This window comes from Miscanthus floridulus, chromosome 8 (assembly GCF_019320115.1).
Source record: "Miscanthus floridulus cultivar M001 chromosome 8, ASM1932011v1, whole genome shotgun sequence".
Lineage (NCBI taxonomy): Eukaryota > Viridiplantae > Streptophyta > Magnoliopsida > Poales > Poaceae > Miscanthus > Miscanthus floridulus.
The window spans coordinates 63,079,381-63,100,529 of NC_089587.1; the positions used below are offsets into that span (position 1 = coordinate 63,079,381).

General features: G+C 42.6%; 1 protein-coding gene across 1 annotated transcript; it reads right to left on the reverse strand.

Annotated features, from left to right (window-relative positions):
- Positions 1 to 7,711: 7,711 nt before the first annotated feature.
- Positions 7,712 to 13,607, reverse strand: LOC136476523 (uncharacterized). The gene is made up of 16 exons (XM_066474395.1): positions 13,134 to 13,607; positions 12,912 to 13,027; positions 12,230 to 12,386; positions 12,022 to 12,160; positions 11,725 to 11,818; positions 11,433 to 11,564; positions 11,189 to 11,289; positions 10,969 to 11,082; positions 10,502 to 10,719; positions 9,988 to 10,046; positions 9,728 to 9,913; positions 9,512 to 9,635; positions 9,345 to 9,400; positions 8,743 to 8,888; positions 8,448 to 8,621; positions 7,712 to 8,285 (listed from the first exon to the last, which is right to left on the reverse strand). The coding sequence occupies exons 1-16, from the start codon at positions 13,418 to 13,420 to the stop codon at positions 8,004 to 8,006; spliced, it is 2,385 nt and encodes a 794-aa protein (XP_066330492.1). The 5' UTR covers positions 13,421 to 13,607; the 3' UTR covers positions 7,712 to 8,003.
- Between the last annotated feature and the right edge of the window lie 7,542 nt (positions 13,608 to 21,149).

Genomic DNA, 21,149 nt, shown 5'->3' on the forward strand with positions numbered 1-21,149 from the left:
TGATATCAGCTTGGCCTCACGCATTGCCTGGCCGGCAGCGCACATGCGGTAGAGACAGTGCCATCGGACAGGGCTAGACAGCGGCGTAGGATTGCAGAGAGCGCGGACACGACGATGATGCGACGGCATCGACAGCAGGGACAAGCCCACGCGTGTGATGGCGAGAAGGGCAGTAGCCGCACCGCAGCGTGAGGCAGGAAGGTGGCAGCGGGGGCAGTAGCGTGATGACCAGTAGCTATAGGGCGATGACAGCGGGCCGCTAGAGCCGGCCACAGCTAGATAGGCCGACCAGGGTCGGCACTACGACGCGAGGAACGCGGCCAGCCGCGCGACGCTGAGCTGCCGCGCGAGGTGACCATGCACTCGAGCCAAGCATATGACATGCACAAATTTTAAAGCACGTCTAAAAACTATCCTAACATAGTTGAAGCTAATCTACCTCGACCATGCTAACGAGGGCACATTAGTCTACCATAAGGCGCAAAAACACGGCGTTGACCTTTAGCTAGATTTTCCAGAATTAATTCGCCAACATGGCATTGTCACACTGTTTTTAAACTTAAATTTACTTCTAAGTCTTGAGATGAATTTGACTTCAAGTTCTATTTCTAAGCCTTTAGAAATACTAGCTAGTCATATTATTTTTCTACAGCAAGAGTTACATTGTCATCTACAAAGTTTGTATTTCAAACTTTATTTAAGTATCACACACATGTTCTATAGTATTTTTACTTAATAAAAATTGATTTTTAACCCTAGTTGATATACATGAGCTATTGAATCAACATTCATTTAACATTTTTATTGGTTATTTTAGGCTATAAGAAATTTATCAATACCTTCCATCACATGCATTATTACATAAACATGATGCTCATGACATGATTTACTAGTTTGTTTAGGGCATAACATCGTGGGTGTTACACTTAGCAGGATGGAATACATGACACGATGCATGATGAGAGACACATAAGTGCATAATAAAACTTAAACTAATCTAAGAAAGTTGAATACAACTTTTCTTTGCGGTACAATTAGGGTTATGCTTCACAAAGCATTTTAATTATTTGATTAACAAGTCAATCATGTGGTTACCAAGAAAACAACACTTGTCACATTATACTAGTCAAGCATGACAGTGTATTTAACTAAACATTACACAAATTGCAACCAAGAGGATAAGCAAGGATCATTACATGCCTTACATGTATCTACTACTAATTATGGGTAATTTATATAACACGTTGATTCAAAACATATCAAGTAATTCCATTGCCAAGGAACAACAGGGTTTTGGGTGTTCCAAGGTCCACAATCAAAGTATAAAACACACCCAAGTCATTTAAGGATTTATCTAAATCATTTTAGCATTTATTAAATAAAGAAAAGGCATTTAAACACACCTAAATTAATTAACCAAGTTATAATTACCAAAACAGTACCAAACTTTTTGTGAAGGTAGGTATTAGCATTTAAATAACACACAAAAAATTTCATTATTAAAGCATAATTATTTTAGCCTATAAAAATCATGGAAGGTATTAATTAAAATAGGTAATTTTTAAGCATATCAAATCAACTGAAAATGACCAATTAATATTTTTACCATGTAGGTCACATCATAACAAGACTACTAAAAACGTTTCATATTTTTATCACCTCTAAATATTTAGTTATGAATAAAACAAGAAACTGCACTTTTATTATTTTCTAAAAATCAAAACCGAGGAAAAATCTTTTCACTCAGCCCCGTTCCACCCTCAGTCACTGATAAGCGGCCCCCGGGTGGCGCCCTCGCTGACCGCGGCGCAGACACCGTTGACCGGTGGGTTCTTCCCGGCGGTAACCTCGCCGGCGACGAGGTCAACACCGGCGGACTCTTCTTACTCGCGCACACACTCTGGTGGTGATAGTTGGCCTGTTATAGCACAGCAGCAAGCACGCCGGCGGCGATGGCGGCGCGTCGGAGCTCCGACGCGGCGGGCAAGAGCAACGGCGGCGACTCCGGTGACTCGACTTCCTCCTACGCGATCCTATAAACCCCGCTAACCCGCCCGAGGGGTCAGTAGGATGGATTAGGGCGAACAACAGGCTCATCCGTGGCCATGACGGCTCGGCGAGGCAGAGCTCGCCGGCACGGCGACGTTCCGGCCAAACATGACCCTAAAAGACCTAGAACAAGAACGGGACGGCTTCACGGTGCTCACCTAGACTTGATCGTCCACACGTATGAGAAGTAGACGGAGCGGAGGTGATCGGTCGACGGTGGAGATGAAGGCGGCTGCGCGAACGCGCGACGGTGACGGCGTTCCGGCTCGTCTGAAGCTCTGCTGTAAAAACAGGTGAGCCTATGAGCATAAAGGAGTCTAGGTGAAGGTAAAACAAGCTGGGGACGATGGATATAGCAGCCCGAGTGGCCTAGCCACGGTGGAGCGGCCAACGGCGGGCATGGCGGGTCGCCGCGGCGGAAACAGCGCGCGCGGCCTACTCCGGCAAGGCAGGACGGAACGAGAACGACAGGGAGAAGCACAGGGGGCATGAGAAGCTTCAGTCATGAGCTATTGGACGCGGGTGGATCGACGGTGATGAATTTCACCGGCGATTGGTGCTCGACGACGGCGGCAGAAGGAGAGAAAGAAGAGAACGGCTGCCGGCATGGGGTGACGTCACGACGTTGGCAGCACCTTCGCGACCTCGACACGCAGGCGTCCGCGCGGGAAACGCCGCGAAGGCGCGGCCAAATCGTGCACGGCGGTGACACGGCAGCAGGCAGCTCGCCGAGGTTCCTGTAGCAGCCTCACAGCCCTTCTTCTTCCTTCATTTTCTTCCGATTTCATATATATAAAACTCGCTGAGCTCCAAAAACTCGCTGAGCTCCAAAAACAAAAGTTATTCACCTTAATCTTCTCTCCATCTTTCCTTTAAATGCCATCTCCTAATTCTAATTGTTTAAAGAGATCAAGAGGATAGAACACAAGCACATTCAAACTGAAAACTGGAATTCAGTTTGGGTTTTGTAAAACTGATTTTTTATTAGTAATTTGAACTAATTAATTAGTGTTTAAAAAGTAATCAAACAAATCAACCAATTGCTCATTATCAAAGCTTAAACATTACACCAAACAATGAAACAAAAGTTGTACAAATTTTATTCATGAAAATTGATTTAATAATTCACCAAAATTGAAACGTTAAAACTGTTTTTCAGGGACAACCACAAATGGTCAAGTTTGGAAAACTTGTTTAGAATTCAAACTTTGAGCTCAAATTTAAACATTTTTGACTTGGAAATTCAAACAAATCTTTGTTCTATATTTAAGAGCATACTATGAACTACAAAATTTATATTAACAAATTTTTAATTGTTTAAGCAAATTCATATATATATAATCACAAAGTTTCTTATTTAATATTAATGACAACATTTCATGCAACATATAAAATATAACATATGCAACATATGAATCACTACATGTGCAACATAGCAATGCTATAAATGAAACTTGGAGTGCATACATGACATGATACTCGGTGATTATGCTTGACTAGTATATTGCCCGTGCTAACGCTACGGTTACGTCTAAAAAGATAAATCATAAAACCAAATAATTCATAAAACTTAAACATAAATCAATTGATGAAAGAAACACAAATTCACATGTTCTAGGTAGCTATCAAAATATTTTTCCAGTATAAACGTGATCTATCGAAACTCAGAATCTACTGTTATTACACTGGAGGACTTTTCGAAGAGCTGAAGCTGCAACCTGCATCTCAATTAAAAATAGGAGGAATTAATAGGAGACTGCATTGAATTGAAACAAAAGGTAAAAGAAAAAATACCCAATCTTTACCGAACCAAGGTAAAGAAAAGAAAAACGAAATCTAAAATGGTTTGACATGGCAATTACCTTAATAACAACATCCATGATAGATATTTCCTTTCCACCGCTAGGTTCAATTCCCCTATGCATTGTATAGATGTAACTTGATCCTCTGCAGCTACACATTTCAGTTAAACATACATGAGATTGAAACACCAATTATGGGACTCCGGTTAACCTTTTATACGTGTGTTTCAGATCAGAGCTTTAGCCTTACTATTGTCACATTTTACTACTATGACAGACTTTCTTTTGGTTACATGTCTCCTCGAAAACTAATAGAACAGAGCAAATAGTTCCATTTTACTTTGCTTCAAGATCAGGAGGTAGCAGCAAGAAGAACCTCCCCAGTCCCCATGTGAACCCCACCACCACCATGCTGTGCTGCTTGCCGTCTTGCCGCTTGAGGTTCCACCTTAAACTTGCAATTCCTTCAACTTCCTAATCCTAGGTATGAATAAGATACATGCTACTTTGATGAGTAAGTGGTTTGAAACCCGTACTGTATGCACCATTAGGACTGCCATAAAATAATAATTCTGCATTTTTGAATATTGACAGTAATGGGAAGGCTGACAATATAGCTTCATGACAGATACAGCGATGAACATACCTCCTGTAATCAGGAATCCCAGATTCAGTGCCCATTCTTGCTCCAGTTACTACCATGATCCTTTTACTGAAAGAAAAAAGGTAATGAAGTTCCTTTCATTTCAACTACAGCTCAGAAAAAAGACAAGTTCGTTCAAATAGGGAGGGTCTCACACTCTCACCTCTTATCAATAAATTGATACAATAGGTCCACATCTTTAGAGCTTGGAAGATCTGAATCAGGAAGTATCTGTTTATCTCTCAAAAACTGGATGTAAGTTTCACAGTAGTCCATAGGTGCAACGGCTGATGAATGGTTATTTCTTGCTTTCAAGGAGCGAAAAGAGTATCCCAAGGAGAGAGGATTTTCCCTTCTGTAAAGAAGGGCATTGTTCCCTGATGCTTGGAAATTTCAGAAATGAACACACAACCCTAAATGAAACCAATTTGAAGTAGTCATTACGAAAACAAGAATCACTTAATAAAGCCCCATAAAGAAAAGTCCTCTCAAGAACCTTACCTCTAGACACCGCCCTCACCTGTACGCCTGCAATTATTTGAGTTCCATTACACGTGTAAGTCGGTTGCATGAAAGGCTCTGTTCGGCTTACCCCATATTCGGCTTGTTCGGCTTCTTTTTTCAGCCGGAACAGTATTTTTCTCTCACAACAATTCAACCGGAACAGTGTTTTCAGCCAGTTTCAGCCAAGTTTCAGACCAGCCAACGGGGCCTCAACCTTTTCAGTCAAGGAAAGTTACACTCATAACCCACAAACGTAATTCCATTGGTGCATGGCCATCCTGTACCCAAAATTGTTCTGAGATAATTCAATTACAACGATATGCAAAAAAAAAAAAAAAAATACAGGGTCATTTTAGGCTATCTTTGTTCGTCGCTATGTTAGGCTTTTACTGTCACTGCTGAGCATGTCAAGTGCAGTGCCATATAGTCTTCCATACTTCTACTTTGGATTCTCGTTCCAGTGTATATTAATATCAATCTGAGTTGTATCTCTTCTTGGAGAGTGCAGTGCCAAGTCGCCAATTGGCATCTCATTGAACCAAATGGTTTAAAGTTGCATCTCATAAAAAAAATCCATTTGGGCCTGTTAAACACTGTATTATGGAACCATTTGGGACAAGTATGATTACACATTAAACCATGGCAATTCTAGGTTAAAAACCTTGGCGCCGAGCTACCGTCAAGCTAAGAAATCGCAGCTTAGTTTTGATAAAGGACTTTGTCCACCCAAACAGCACGACACTCTTCTTCCCAGCACAACACTCTTCTTCTCCCCATTCCTATCCCCCCAAAGTCATGCCAGGCAGTGGCGGATCTATGATTGGGACAAAGGAGGGGCTGAACAAAGAAGATTTAGGACTAAAGCTAAAAATTAAAGGTGAATTCACACTAAGCTACAGTAATTAATGAAGGATTAAGGCAGCTTAGGGGGGGCTGTAGGCCCGGCAGCCCCCCTGTAGATCCGCCACTGATGCCAGGCCTTAGGCACTCAACAACCAGGGCTGGATCTTGGGCACTTTTGCCTGATGAGCACCCTCAGACACGAATCCTTCACGGCTTCACACAACTTAGGTTGAGGCAAACAAGACTACAAGAGTGCTTTGGGAAGAGGAGGTAGGAGGGAGGGGAAACGGAACTGTGAGACGCATTGTTTGATGTACCTAGTATAGTTTCGATTGGTCCCTTATAGTAGAGATGATGTCATGATCAAGATTTTAATTAGCCTTTTAACACCTAGGGTGTTACAAAATAGAACGTGATCTGTACCAAAGACAGAAACATTTGCATATCCCGGAGGTGGTGTTGCTACTCTCAAACACTAAGGTGTGTGTGTGTGGGGGGGGGGGGGGGGGGGGGGGGTTGATTCCTTTGCCAGCACTTTTAGCCCCCCTTTTCACTATTTTCTTCACCTTCCTCCACCTCCTCCCACGTGACAAGGCTCTGCGCATGCAATGTCACCCTGGCTCGAACGGTCTGATCTCCGGTTTTCTAAGCGGTTTTACACAGTTTTTTTTCGGAAAAAACGCCGGTTCAATGATTTATTAACGGTTCACTTGCATACCGATATTTTAGGTGGACCGGACCGGTCAGGGCTCTAATTCGGTCTTTTACCGGTCGGACCGTTGGTCCGGTCCAAATAACTATGGCTGTAGTTGCTCTCTCATAGGTATTTAATTTTATAACTCATAGAGAGTTGGTAATTGTGCCGAGAGAGTTTTCGTCACTTCTCTCTCTTCTTAAAATTGTTGTCGTATCATCAAACGTCTATGTGACTACCTATTTAATCTAGATGAAACTCATATGAACTTCTAGTGGGACTGACCTTAGGGCCAGTTTGGTAGAACTATCCTTCCTGATTCTTGAGCTTCACTTAGTGATTCTCTAATGGGCTAATTTTGGTGGGGGATCAAGTAAAAAGTGATTCTAACGGTGATTGAATGGAGAGTTATGGAAAGTAAGTTTTTTACCTCTTAGCTCCTAGTGTAAAATAGAGAAGTGATTCATGTCAGGTCACCACTAGAATCCAGTTACATTCTAACTATTTGATAGAGCTCCATGGAGTGTTGTACCAAACCAGCCTTTAATGTGCTATATGGCAAGTTAGGAGCCTTGTTAAAGCATCATATGACGAGCATTCTTGAGGTCCCCCTCAAGACGACGCTCTAACTTCTTAAGCTAATGTTTGTCGTGGACACTTAATTGTTCCTTTTAAAAAGATGGCTAGAATAACAATTGCTCAAGCTCGTTCCAGATTTCGTACATATTTGATGAATATACAGGTTTATCCAACTAAAACGGACACAAAACATCTCTTCATGCATCCCATCCTGTTTTTAATTTTTATTTTACAAAAACGAGCTAAGATAAGACCCACAGCAGAGAATTAGACCCTATAAAACTCCTTTGGATTAGGGATGCATGAAATCATTGTAGGGAAACTAGCATGAGATTAGACTTGATATAAACTTTTCTTTATGTCTATCACTCTCTTGAAATTCCAGTAATTTTCATGTGTTGTATCCAAAGGTCACCATGGAAACTTTTGTGCATTTTGAATTTCTACACGATTATAAACCCCATGCAACTCCAATCCTGAAATTCTGAAAACAAACGGAACAGGATTTACCCATCCATTTTCAACCCTAGTGCCCGGAATTCTCCTGTAGCAGCGATGTGAACGAATGGGAATGGCAAGCACAGAGCAAACTTGAACAGCCTTAAGCAAAAGGTGAGCCTTGTCTCTCCATGTTTTCCAGTGCTCTCAACATGTCAGAAAAGCAATAATATAAATGTCAGTCAGCTTCTTCCTTCCCATCCCACATCCCACACCCACCAAAGTCTCCATCGCTACACACACAAACGGCCTCAACCAACATCCCAGACTCCCATCGTCAGCCCGGGGCAATGAACATGTCTCACGTAGTCACGTTTGCTCGTGTAACATGGTGTGCACCCACCCAAAAAAATTAGACACAGATCAAAATAAAAAAAATCAGAACCACTAGCTAGTCCAAGGTGACATTGATCTTGAGGCTGGACTCGGTGCTGATGGTCTCCTTGTTGGTGGTGCCAGCAGGGTGGTCGCCACACTCCAGCCGCAGCCGCAGGTGCACCGGCTTCACCACCACCAGGTCCCTCGCGTCGTCCCCATGGCTCCCCATCAGCAGCTCCACGCCGGCGTGCTCCTCGCGGCGCTGGCAGCCCATCACCCGCTTCACGAGGGCCTTCTGATCCACACTGTCTATCGTCCTCGCGAGCTTCAGGTACAGCGCGACAGAGGCCACCAGCTGCGAATGGCGGTTCATGCAAGGTAGTGTGATGATGTGACTGATGACTTAATGCTCTTCGTGCTATGGAAGGGAGTGTTTAGGAACAGTTTTTTTTTTGTGTGTGTGTGTGCGTGCGCGCTTCAGGTAATGTTGTGCTGGGAGGGAAAGAGCTCACGGTACCTCACATGTCCCAGGGCTGACGATCACTGCACAGGTGAACTGCACTCTTCTCTGGTCTTGGTAATTTTGATCGCCAGGTTTGCTGTCGTCTCCATGCGCAGTGGTAGGTTCCTCCGCCACTTCAGAGAAGGCCAGGTTGTCCAGCTCATCGTACCACTGCTGTGCGATACCGACCTGATGGCATTGTGCATTTGCACGAGGGATTAGACTTTTGCTAACTACAGGTTTGCAGTCAACTACTAAAAAAACACGATGCAAACTCAGAAAAAAAGAAGAAAAAGGAGCATGTTTTTACCTTTTCTGTGGTTGTGTCTGGTCCATCAGAACCAGAGACCTCAGCACCGGATCCCCTTACTTGGCGCCAGATACAGTTCTCCGCCAAAGGTGCGGCAAGTTCAGTGTCAACTGGAATGTCTACATAGACGGTGATGTTGCATCTCCCTGATAAATTAAGCACCTTCAGTTTGTGCCCCACCAATTGAGAAAACAGCAGACAGGGTTCCTCTTGAGACCATGCATAGATTATAAAGTGCAGTTCTTGTTTGACGCTTAAGAGTTTTTTGTTCATGCAGTTGCAGTATTTTAAAACAGATAGCTCTTCTTGGTACTATTGTAACTTGCACTGTCAAATTAAAAGTTTTGAAAACTCAAGGCACAAAAGTTGACAAGAAAAAATGCAGAAAGAATAGGAATTTGTAGCAAGAAGGCATCATTTTCTCTGAGGTAACAAGTTTCCTGTGCCTTAGTCCTGCATGCCGAACAATGACGAAATGATAGTATGATCACATGCAGATAGGCAGAATTATGGATCCAACTATCGCAGATAAACATCACATAAATGCAATAGCATATACTAACGGAATATTATCAGAAGAAAATGAGCAATATGACAATTACCAGGAAGCACGTCTACTTGATGTACATGCTCTTGAAATTGTCCAGATGAATGTCCCCTGCCAATTCAAGGTAACAGCACGGAAATATCAGAACAATGGAAGGCAGGCTTCTATCATCACTTCATCAGCAGATCGATTTCTATGCTTAACAGGGAATCAGCAGCTCACCAGGTTGATACTCTCTCGAGATTACAAACAAACCAATATGGCAACCCAAGTACCTCACAGTTAGAAAACTCAATGTTTGAGGTGGTCCTGGTATCCAAGTCGTGCTTCAGAACCCTTTGACCATCTTCAAAGAAACGAAAAAGAATCGATACAATCCAATTTTTATATGATTCGGCTCCAAAAAAGAGCTATATATCAATCAGCTCATAGATTAACCTGTGTCACAGAAGATAATGTAATTCTGAAACCTTGCAACCGATGATATAAGCTCACTGTTGGGGATCTTCTCCATTGAATCAGAAAGCCCTCTAGCACTTGATGACCAATTCGTGTGGATATCCTTAATAAGGGCACACCTCTCTTTTACAGTTTGCTGATATGACTCTGTTACTTCAGCTCTGCCTTCACACAACTTTAACTCAATGAGGTAAGAAGAAAATAAGTCTAATAGATAAACAAAAGAAGTCAATACTAACCTCTTCCAATATCCTGCTTTTCGCCAGTTGATATTCTCAGGATCCATGGAGCTTCAAAGCTGCAAAAAAGCAAGTTTCAGGACCAAGAAGAGTTACTAATAACTCAATAGCCAGGTAATCTGTTCCCAATGGGAACCAGCGGTAGTTCACTATTGGCATAATGTGCCCGTACACAATACTAAAACAAGAAATATATCACTAAGCCATTAACCACCATTAACATTAGTTGAACACCAAAGGTAAATGCAGCACATTTCACTAATATGTGTTTCCTCCCTCATAGCAACCAAAATAATGAACAGTAAGTATTTACAAATATTATCATTCAGCCTCACTATCAGAAATGTAGAACATCCCCAGACCAAATATTTGGTTTAAATGGACAAAATGCATGCATTACATCAGATTTCAGATTGTACAAACAGCTAATGGAAGCATTTAAATGAGGGAAATTTAATCAAATTGAATCTAAAAAGGTCAAGATGGAGGTATGAGAAGAGATACAGATGCCTACCTGCGGTCTGCGATTAATAAGTTGTCCCCTGAAATTTGTATCAAATGCCATGGAAGTGCTATGGAGTCTGCATCAAAATCTTGAATAGTTGGAGCAACTTCTTTCCTCAGACCAAGCTTATCGGTTATCCAGCTCCAGATGCCATTGCTTTTATTGAAGACTGGATAAACTGTTTCTAAAGTCCTTCTTCCCAAATCTGCTTTTCTGACCGCATGGTTCTGCAAAAAGAATCAGAAGGGGATACATCAGATAATTCTTCCGTGTTGTAAATAGTCCTCAACCTTCACAATCAAGGATAATTAAACTTTGTAACTTCAGACTAAGACTCAAGTATATTTCCAAACAACTTCCCAGTTTTTATCGATCTAATATGAAATGTAAGAAACATCTAACGGTGAAAAGGTGTATTTATGTTGTGATCAAGAAGTCAGGAAGAATAGGAAAAGGCAATCTACTAAGGATAATACCTCTGAATCTACAATAAATAGACAGTCTTCAGCAGCATGATAAAATGATGAAGCTGGGTGCAAGAATTTGGCTGACTCAAACTCTCCATCCTCAAAGCCTGGGGAAGATCCAATCTACAAAGCAAAAGGGTAAAATGCCAATTCATCATCCTGCATGGCTACAAACCTTCTGCTCATATAAATAAAATTGGAACTCAAGGTAACAGCAAGCCATGCTTACATAATCTAAAATCATCCCATTGCTATTGCTAATGATGATCCTATGATGGTTACTGTCAGAGATAAAAATGCGACCCCCATCTTCATCAACTGATATGCATGCTGCAGCACATTGAATTATAGATTATCACTTCTGGATGGCAAAACCAAAGATATAGTTGACTGCAATGTGCAACATAAGTGTTTAGGGTGCAAACTGATGCTTAATTAATAAATTATATGAGAGAATAGCTGTAACTAAGTACCTGGGTGGTAAAGTAACAGGTTTCTGAAGGAACCAACAGATGGCTCTTTGACAACCTCTTCTTTCTGCCAAGAAACTCTTGACAGAACATTTTCAGAAGGTTCTTCTTTCAACGTGGTAAGTTCATCTATGGCTGCATTCAGAATGGTTAGAGACTTTAAAATATTAGCAAATACAGAGGGCATCCAACTTTCTAAGCAACATTGCATAATAGATAAAGTGGTTGAGCAAAAATAGACAAGAAAATAGCATTTATAGCATCAAGAGTATAGCTAATGTAGTTAAGATTTTACCCTTAATCATGACATCAGGCTCCTCAACCCAATTTGTAAATAGGACAGGGTCCTTAGAACCTTCAAATAGCAAGTAGCAAGCACCATTTGTCATCTGAACACTCATCAAAACGACATTTCTTGTTTTAACATAGTATTTCATATGATAGCTAAAATGCATAAAACAACTGCAACACAGATCTTGAAAGCCTCTGTGGAGAGTTAAGAGATAGATCAGGAAGGTAAATGGAAAAATGCATAATCAAAATAAAATGCATATGACACTATATGTGAAAATGGGTATGGTCTGAGCCTCACATTGGAGAAGTCTTTGTCTGACATCAAGATAGGAAATGAAATGTACTCCTTCGCTATTGTACGGAAAGCTTGGCTTTGAGATGCTAAAGAACTAATATCACCCCCATGTTGCAAAGCAAAAACATTCAGGCGTGGATACCTAAAATGGGCAGAGATTAGAGAAGTTTAAGATTGCAGTCAAATGTAATGCACTCCTTCACTATTGTACCTCTGTTGCAGATGTTTCAATCTCTCGAAAGCAATTGGATATTTGTCGTTGCTGTTTAATGTTCCAAAAGATTGATACAAAAGAACAAGATACATTCCTTCTTCATTCAAATTCCTCCAAGTGCCATTCACGGTATTCAACCAACAATGATTTTGTCCTACGCCACAAAAATAAGGTAATGAGTTAAAATATAGCAATGATCCACTGAAAAAAAAGATAAGTACATTACACTTCATTATGCATCTAGGGAAAGCCACAACTATCACGCTCTGTAGTTTGTATCAGATAAAAAATGTTAAAGGAACTTTTTTTCATGTCTGTAATATAGTAGCTCTGGCAGGTTTAACTCCGCATATGTATTTATGTTTCTTCAATGGTACGAGCAAACAATGAAATGGCACACAAGACTCTTGCAACCATTGCAAATATCATTCAAAAGAATCCTCCCATATCTGCATTGCTGTAACACGAAAAAATTGCCAGATACATAACTCTCCTCCATTACCAGTGAGCCAATAAGTGAGATGTAACAGTACCAATACTAAGCTAAGGTATATGAAGCAAACTGGGTCTGCTCTGGTAACCAATGACAGGTATAGCAGTAAACAATGACTCCAGTTACAATCACAAATTTGTCACGTACTAAATACGACCAATGAGTTCATAAAGGTCACATATTTACCTTCAAGCTTCCCCAATGCTGACTTGATAAAATCGACGATCTCAGACTGCGAAGAAGCAGTGCTAGTGCTAGCCTCACTCGACGCCGCCGCAGCAGCCACCTCGGGGCTCTCGGGGCTACAAGACAATGGCAGCTTCGTTAAACAGTCACAAGCCAGAACCAGCATTTCTGGAGACGAGAAGAGCCTAGTGACAGGCGGTTACGCGGGTATCTCTCTTCTACCTCGAAGCAGCTTGGTGCGCCGCCCTGGTAGCCGTAGCAGCCGCATGGTGCCGCCGAGGAAGCCGGAGGCGCTGGTCAGAGCCGAGCGAAGCGGAGAGGCCGCTGCCGCTGCAGCCACAGCCGTCTCCCTCGAGCAGGCCTGGCAAGGGCAGCGGGCCCAGCGAGGACGACGCGGGTTCCGGAGCGGGAGCGGGAGTGGAGGAGACGAGGCGGCGTGGGAGCAGCGTGGCGGCGGCCGGGGTGCGGTGGCGCCTGAGGCGGCGCAGCAGCGCCGCCAAGGCCGCCATGTGGAGAACCAGCCGTGGCTCTCGTAAATTTGGTCGTCTGCGGCGTCAGCGCGCGCGCGCGTGGGATCAGCAGAGCCGCAGGCCGCAGCGCGGCGGCGGCGGCGACGGCGGCGGTGGGCGGGAGGTAGGGGGAGGTAGGGCGATTGAGCCGGGGGGCGAATTGATGGCTACTCGAAATGGTTTTGGATGGGCCGAATCACGTTGCTGCTGCTGTCCGAGGCTAAAAATCCACATTATCTAGGTTTATGCTTGTTAAATATAAATAAATCTATAACTAAGTTATACATAATCGAATAAGTATAAAATTTTTACTACAGTTCAATCATACAATAATTAGTTCATCATAAAAATATCATAACAATTGGATCATAGAAACTGCAGCTATGAATTATTCTAATTAATTACATAAAAGCATAGATCTAAAGCCACAACAAAAACTTTATACTAAATCATACCATATTATATATTCACTGTAGATATACTCATGTGGAGTCTAACAAAATTAATTGTTTTATTTTATAATTTTTCTATGATTTACTATAATTTTTTAAAGATTCAACTGAAATAAATAAAAAGAAAAAAGACAAAACCGCCTAACCAGAACAGGGAGGTAAGATAAACGGTTTTAAAAATTAAGGGAGATATTTTGCCCGGTTTTAAAGTTCAAGGAGTAAAAACGAATTTTCGCGAAAATTGAGAGAGGTAATGTGGACTTTTCCCCCTAGCCAACGCAAGATGGTTTAAAAAAACTAATGCAAGATGGGCTCCTCTCAAAAAAAAAAAAAAAAGCGCTAATGCAATATGGGCATGGGCCAATGGGCAGCTGGAAGGAGTGTGATACGAAAAAGTCTATTTTAGTCTATCTAGGGCTAAAGAAACGAAAAAGTCTATTCTTTGCCTTTTTGATGAACAATAAAATAAAATAAATCTAGATATCCTACCTCTTAAACTCTTAAAACCATTCAACTTACCTCTCTGTTTGAGTTTAGAGTGGTTTAAAAGTGAGTTTGTCCTTTATTTAGGAAAAAAATGGTAAATGCTCAATAAAGTTTTTAAACTACAAAAAATATCTCTTAAGTTTTCTAAAATTCATTTCAAGAAACTAGAGATAGATCGGAATACAGAGAAATCCAAATAAAGTATTTATAGCCCATGACAATATCTCTATACGCTTTAAAAACTAGATTTAGCTCTAGATAGACGAAAAATATTTAGAAAATTATTGGAAATTTCTAAAACATCCTAACTGATTTGTACACGTGTTTGAAAAACTTTTCACAACAAAAAACGTAATACACAACCAGCGCAGATGCATAGTGTGAATGCATTCAGCATTAATGTATATTTTTCTCTCACAGTGTTTTTCAGCCAGCCCAAATCAGCCAGCCAACAGTGTTTTTCTCTCACAGCAAACCAGCACCAGTCAGTCCAAACCAGCCCAGAAACCAACCAGCGAACAGGCCCATTCATGTATATAGGTTGCATCTCATATTTTTGTCGTACAAAGTTTTTAAAACATGTTTATTAAGTTTTTAATCCAAAGAGGGAAGAGATGAGAATGAGGGGTGAGTGAGAAAGATAAACTAGGAGAGATATGTTCACTCTTGGGAGGATTCTTTATGTTGTTGGATTTTTTTTGGTTGGTTTGTAAGAGCGTAGCGGTGTGCTTCGTCGATGCGTTTGAATATCATCCAACATACATGAAGTAGAATAACAATTATATGTGTGTATATAAAGTCTAAAGCTAAAGCACAAACTGTCAACCAGACGAATCTTGATCAACTAACTGGTTCTTTTCTTTCTAAAATGTGTAAGGCAACGAAGGAACAAGAATATTTCCAAACACTGAGCGTGTGCAACTCCTTTCAAAGCTTCCCTGTCTCTAACGTGGAACAATCAGCTCCTTTTTCTTGCCCATATATATAGCCGGTCTACACAAGAGGGGATATATATTTGACACTGTGGCATTGTGGCGCCACCTTTTTATACTTGTATCACCCACGCAAATGTCTTACGAACACGATTCTCTATACTTTAGCACCTGTGACCAATGCAACGTCCACTTCATAGGATGATATAAAATATTCGGTGGTGGTTTTATTGGATTAAACTTTAATTTTCGCATGATTCTCCAATATCCACAATGGGATAATTAATTACTAACGTAGTATCCACTTTTCCATATGAAAGAAAAAAATCGATGGCTTAAATTATGATGATTTCCACGGCTGCGTCAAAGCGGTGTCGCAGGTTTATGGTACTATATATAGCGGATATCAGCGGCTTTCTTACTTTACGACTATGCATGGAAAGGTATCGCTACGAAGAATGGCATAGAACACATAGTTATCGCATAAGTTGCGACAACAAGCTAAGTGAATAGACTGCTTCGTGCTTGTTCATGCAGTTGTGACACAATATATTCATGCTTATTTGCATATTATTTCCCAACTTATTGATAACGGTCAAGATGCTCAAGGATGCTAGAACTTCAAAGGCTGTAACTTCCAAAACATGGACTCATTTTTTTTTTACTTTGTTAGAAGATTTCAAGTCATTATTCTTCAGAATTTCCTTCTCATGGAGGTCTTCGTTATTATCTGTAGGGGTATTTTGACAGTGAGAAATGATCTAATCTTCAGGGGAAGATAATCTTCGGTGCAAAACTGCAAACGAGTTTTTCAGAAGAACTGTGTCTGATTTTATTCATAGTACAAAGAGGACCAACACCTTTTCAGAAGAAATGTGTCTGATTTTACTTCCGGTAATCACCGCTAACTAAGGACCATTTGACACACACTACTGCACAAAATCTTTTCGACAGCGTTTCACAAATAGGCTCCGAGACGGTTGGCCTGGTTGCCCGCCTCGGTTATTCGAGACAGGGCAGCCAGGCCAGCAACCGCCTCGGTTAATCCTTAGCCGAGGCAGGCGCTTTAAAGAAACCGCCACAGTTAATGAGGATTAACCAAAGCGGCTGCCCTAAGCCAACCGCCTCGGTTGTATTAACCGAGGCGGTTGGCTTAGGGCAACCGCCTCGGTTAATCAATTAACCGAGACGTTTGGTCTAATGCAACCGCTTCGGTTAACAGGCGATTAACCGAGGCGGTTTTTCTTATAGTGCCCGCCTCGGTTAAGCCTAGGCTATAAATGCAGCCGCACCCACCCTTCTTCCCCATGGCTTCTCCTCCATTTTTTCGGGTTTTGACCTCAAAACCCTAAAAAATGACCATTTCTAGAGGAAGAGGTTTTGCCCTTGGATTTGGTAAAGGGGGGCACCGCAAGAGGTTGATTCTCGCTCTCAAACCCTCAATCCTCTCTCTTTTCCATGATTTGGGTGCTTTTTCTCAAGATCTAGATCTAGATCTATTTGGAGGAGAGAGAAAATTAGATCTAGAGCTTCTCGACTGCTTTTTTCCATACCGCTCTGCTTATATGCGCCATTTTCGTTGTTTGTGTGTGCAAGGTTTCACGGTCATGGACAGGGAATGTATGTACAAGACATCGAGGCTGCATCCTTCGTACTTGGAACATGTGACAAAGTTTATTGCCGCTGCAAAAAGGCATCGTCTGGGTCTGAAGCGGGAACACACCGTCTGTCCATGTAAGAGCTGCAAGAACCTTCTATTGCACGAAGATAACGTGGTGAAATCTCACTTGGTCCGGTATGGTTTTCGTCAAGGATTACACCATCTGGAAGTTTCACGGGGAAGCAGAGGATCCGAGTGCCAGTGCATCTGGAGGAAACTCGTCGACAACGACGACGATAGCGGTGAATGCAGAACAACAAACCTCATCAGCAGCGGCCGGCGGGCACGACAATGCTGCTACTGGCATCAATAATGCAGATCGTGATTACATCATGATGGATGATCTGCTCCAAGACACGGTTGACGACGACGCCGGTGGGGGCGACGATGATGGGGATGGCGGTGAGCCTATGAGGGATCCAGAGACCGCAGACCTTTTTGAGTCAATCGCTAACTATCTTGACCACGATGATGTTTTGTTTGGAAGCCCGAGGTGGCTGGAGAATTTCAGAGAGATGAAGCAGGCGACAATTCATCCCCTTTATAAGGATTGTCCGAAGCACTAGACGGCGCTGCGTTTTAACCTCTAGATGTTGATGCTAAAGGCTCGCCATGGTTGGTCCGACACTGGCTTCAACGACCTATTACGTATCCTTGCTGACACATACCTAGAGGGTAACAAGATGCCCACCAATACCTATCGGGCGAAGAAGCTGATCCGACCAGTGGCGATGAAGCTTAAAAAGTTCCATGCCTGCCCTAACCACTATATCCTATATCAGGGCAAGTATGAGAACTTGCAGAGCTATCTGCACTATGGCGCAAATCGGTACAAGAGGAATGCCGGTTGTCACGCGGATGCGGACGACAAGAGAGGGCCGAAGAAGAAGACGATGACCAAGAAGAGTATCGTGAAGAAACAGATCCCGTCTCCTAAGGATGAGGAAGAAGAGGGTTACACGCAGAGAAAAAGTCTAGCCCTGTCGATGTGGTACCTACCCGTGATCAATCGCCTACGTAATATATTCGGGAACCCCGAGGATGCCAAGCTGATGTCCTAGCATGCATCTGATAAGTGCATGAAGGACGATGGCAAGCTGCGGCACCCTTCCGATGGTAAGCAGTGGAAGTGTTTCAACGCCAAGTTCCCAGTGTTTGGATACAAGGCAAGGAACATAAGGTTCGTGCTGAATACCGATGTGATGACTCCGTTCGGTGACCTCAACAGCTCGCACAGCACTTGGCCGATCATCCTCACCATCTACAACCTACCTCCCTAGCTATGTCAGAAGCACAGGTATCTTTTACTAACCATGATTATTTCTGGACCTAGGCAGCCAGGCAATGATATAGATGTGTTCCTAGAGCCACTCATGGAGGACATGAAGATACTATGGGAAGATAGGGTTAAGATGATGGATGTGTTCTTAAGGAAGGAGTTCACTCTAAAAACCATCATCTTTGTCACCATCACCGATTACCCTGGTCTTTTTCACTATCGGGGCAGATCAAAGGTAAGTCAAGTTGTGTAGTTTGCATTGATGGTACCTGCTACAATTACCTTAGTGCATCCAAGAAGATGGTGTACATGAGGCATAGGCGATTCCTCGTCAAAAAGCACAGGTACCAGGCAGCTATGATGAATAAGTACTTCGACAACCAGGATGAGCCTCAACTTGATGAGCCAGAAAGGATGAGGTACGGGCAAAAGGTGTTTAACATGGTGAAGGGCATAGACGTTGAGTTTGGGAAGAAGAAGAAAGAGGAAGCTGGGACCACGACAAGGAAGAAGAGGAAGCGGGATAAGATAGAGAAACCACCTGTCGCCCCATTCCTTTCAAGAAGCAGTCATGTTTCTTCAAGTACCTGTCGTACTAGAAGGAGCTAGATACGCCCCATTGAAAGCTCTAGTTTGATTTTGGTGAATTGATGAAACCCTAAATGCTAGCCTAGTTTATCAAAGTAATTATGAGATAGGTAGCACTACTCCAAGTGGTGAAGCAAATGAAGATCATGATATGATGATGGTGATGGCATAGTGATGATCAATGCTTGGACATGGAAAAAAAGAAAAACAAAAAGCTCAAGGCAAAGGTGAAATTGATAGGAGTTTTTTGTTTTAGTGATCAAGACACTTAGAGAGTGTGATCACATTTAGGATCGATAGCCATACTATTAAGAGGGGTAAAACTCATATCGAAATATGGTTATCAAAGTGCCACTAGATGCTCTAACTCATTGCATATGCATTTAGGATATAGTGGAAAGCTAACACCCTTGAAAATGCTTGTGAAAATATGCTAATACATGTGCACAAGGTGATACACTTGGTGGTTAGCACATTTGAGCAAGGGTGGAGAAGTTGGTGAAATGAAGGATGTGATAGTCACTAAGAAACTGTGACCGGACGTTGGTCATGCAGTGACCAGACTCTTACCCTGCGTCCGGTCAGTGGCACGCAGTGAAGGCCACCCTCGGTCTCTTGATCGGACGCAGGTGACAGGAATCTGTCTGAACACTGTTCAGCGTCCGGTCATGCTGATGTGGCTGCGCACAGAGAAGAGGGTGAGTGATCGGACGCTGGGCGAGTCCGGTCGAGGGTGACCGGACACGTCTAGTCATGAATAGAACCTTACTGGAAACGACTGGACGCCAGTGATGGTACGTCCGGTCACTTTGAGCAGCGCGTCCAGTCACAACTTAAGTGTACTGATGACTATTGAGATTGGGCGATCAGCATTTGAAGCAGGGGACACATGGCAAAAATCTAAGGACCAGACGTTGGGGTCCTACGTCCGATCAATACGACCGACACGTCCGGTTGCCCCATTTTTTTAGGGAATAGAGTGCCAACGGCTCTATTCGTGGGGGCTCTCTATTTAAGCCCCATGGCCAGCTCAAGCTCACTCTCTTGGCCATTTGCATTGACATAGCAACCTTGTGAGCTTAGCCAAAGCCCTCCCTCCCACTCATCTCCATCATTGATTCATCATTTTTGTGAGATTAGGAGAGAATCCAAGTGTATTGCTTGAGTGATTGCATCTAGAGGCACTTGGTGTTTGTGTTTCGCTACCAGATTCACTTGTTGCTCTTGGTGGTTGCCACCACCTAGATGGCTTGGTGCAGTAAAGGAGGATTGACATAAGTTGGTGATTGTTCATGGTCATCTTCTGGTGATTGTGAGGGGACTTGTGCCTTCCCCGATGGAGTGCCAAAAGGTAACCCTACTGATTGCTTGTGTCATTGAGTTACCTCACTTGTGGGTAGGTTCTTGTGATGTCCAATTGTGTGGACGAGGTTCGTGCAACACCTCTTAGCTGCCGAACCACCAAATGTTGGTCGACACAATGGGGACGTAGCGTGTTGGCAAGCACATGAACCTCGGGAGAAAATTGGTTGTCTCTTGCCCTTTGGTATTCTCTCAGTGATTGAGTTAGTATTCATCTTGTGATTGGTTCACTCCTCTACGCAGCAGTATAATCACCTTACTTACTCATTTACATACCCATAAACTAGTTGTAGTAAGCTCTTTAGTGTAGCTAGAATTAAGAGCTTGCTTTGTAGCTGAAGTTCATCTAGTGGAGCTCTTTAGTGTAACAAGTGTGAGAACTCTTAGTGAGTAGTGACTTAGTAAATTATGTGTCTAGTGATCATAGTAACTAGAATTGTTGGATAGGTGGCTTGCAACCCTTGTAGAGCTAGAGCAAGTTTGCTTTTCGCTATTTGTCATACTAATCAAATTGCTCTAGTTGGTTTGTAGATTTTTAAATAGGCTATTCACACCCCCATCTAGTCATATTAGGACCTTTCAAGTGGTATCAGAGCCATGGTCATCATTTGATTGAAGGCTTAACAACCTCAGTGTCAAATTATGGCTCAAGTTATGTTGAACCATGTGGGGGGCAAACCACCGTTCTTTGATGGCACAAGCTATGATTATTGGAAAAGAAAGATGAGGATGTATCTTGGTTCAATCAATGATCAAGTATGGGATGTGACCGAGAGTGACTATGCTATCATTGATCCCGACAATCTCACCAACCAAGATAAGACCAACAAGCAATGCAATACAATGGCTCTCAACACTATATACAATGCCATTGATTCCAAGGTGTTTGAGCAAATCAAGGATTGTGAGAGAGCTAATGAGGTGTGGAAGAGATTAGAGGAAACATATGAGGGCACACCGGCGGTGAAGA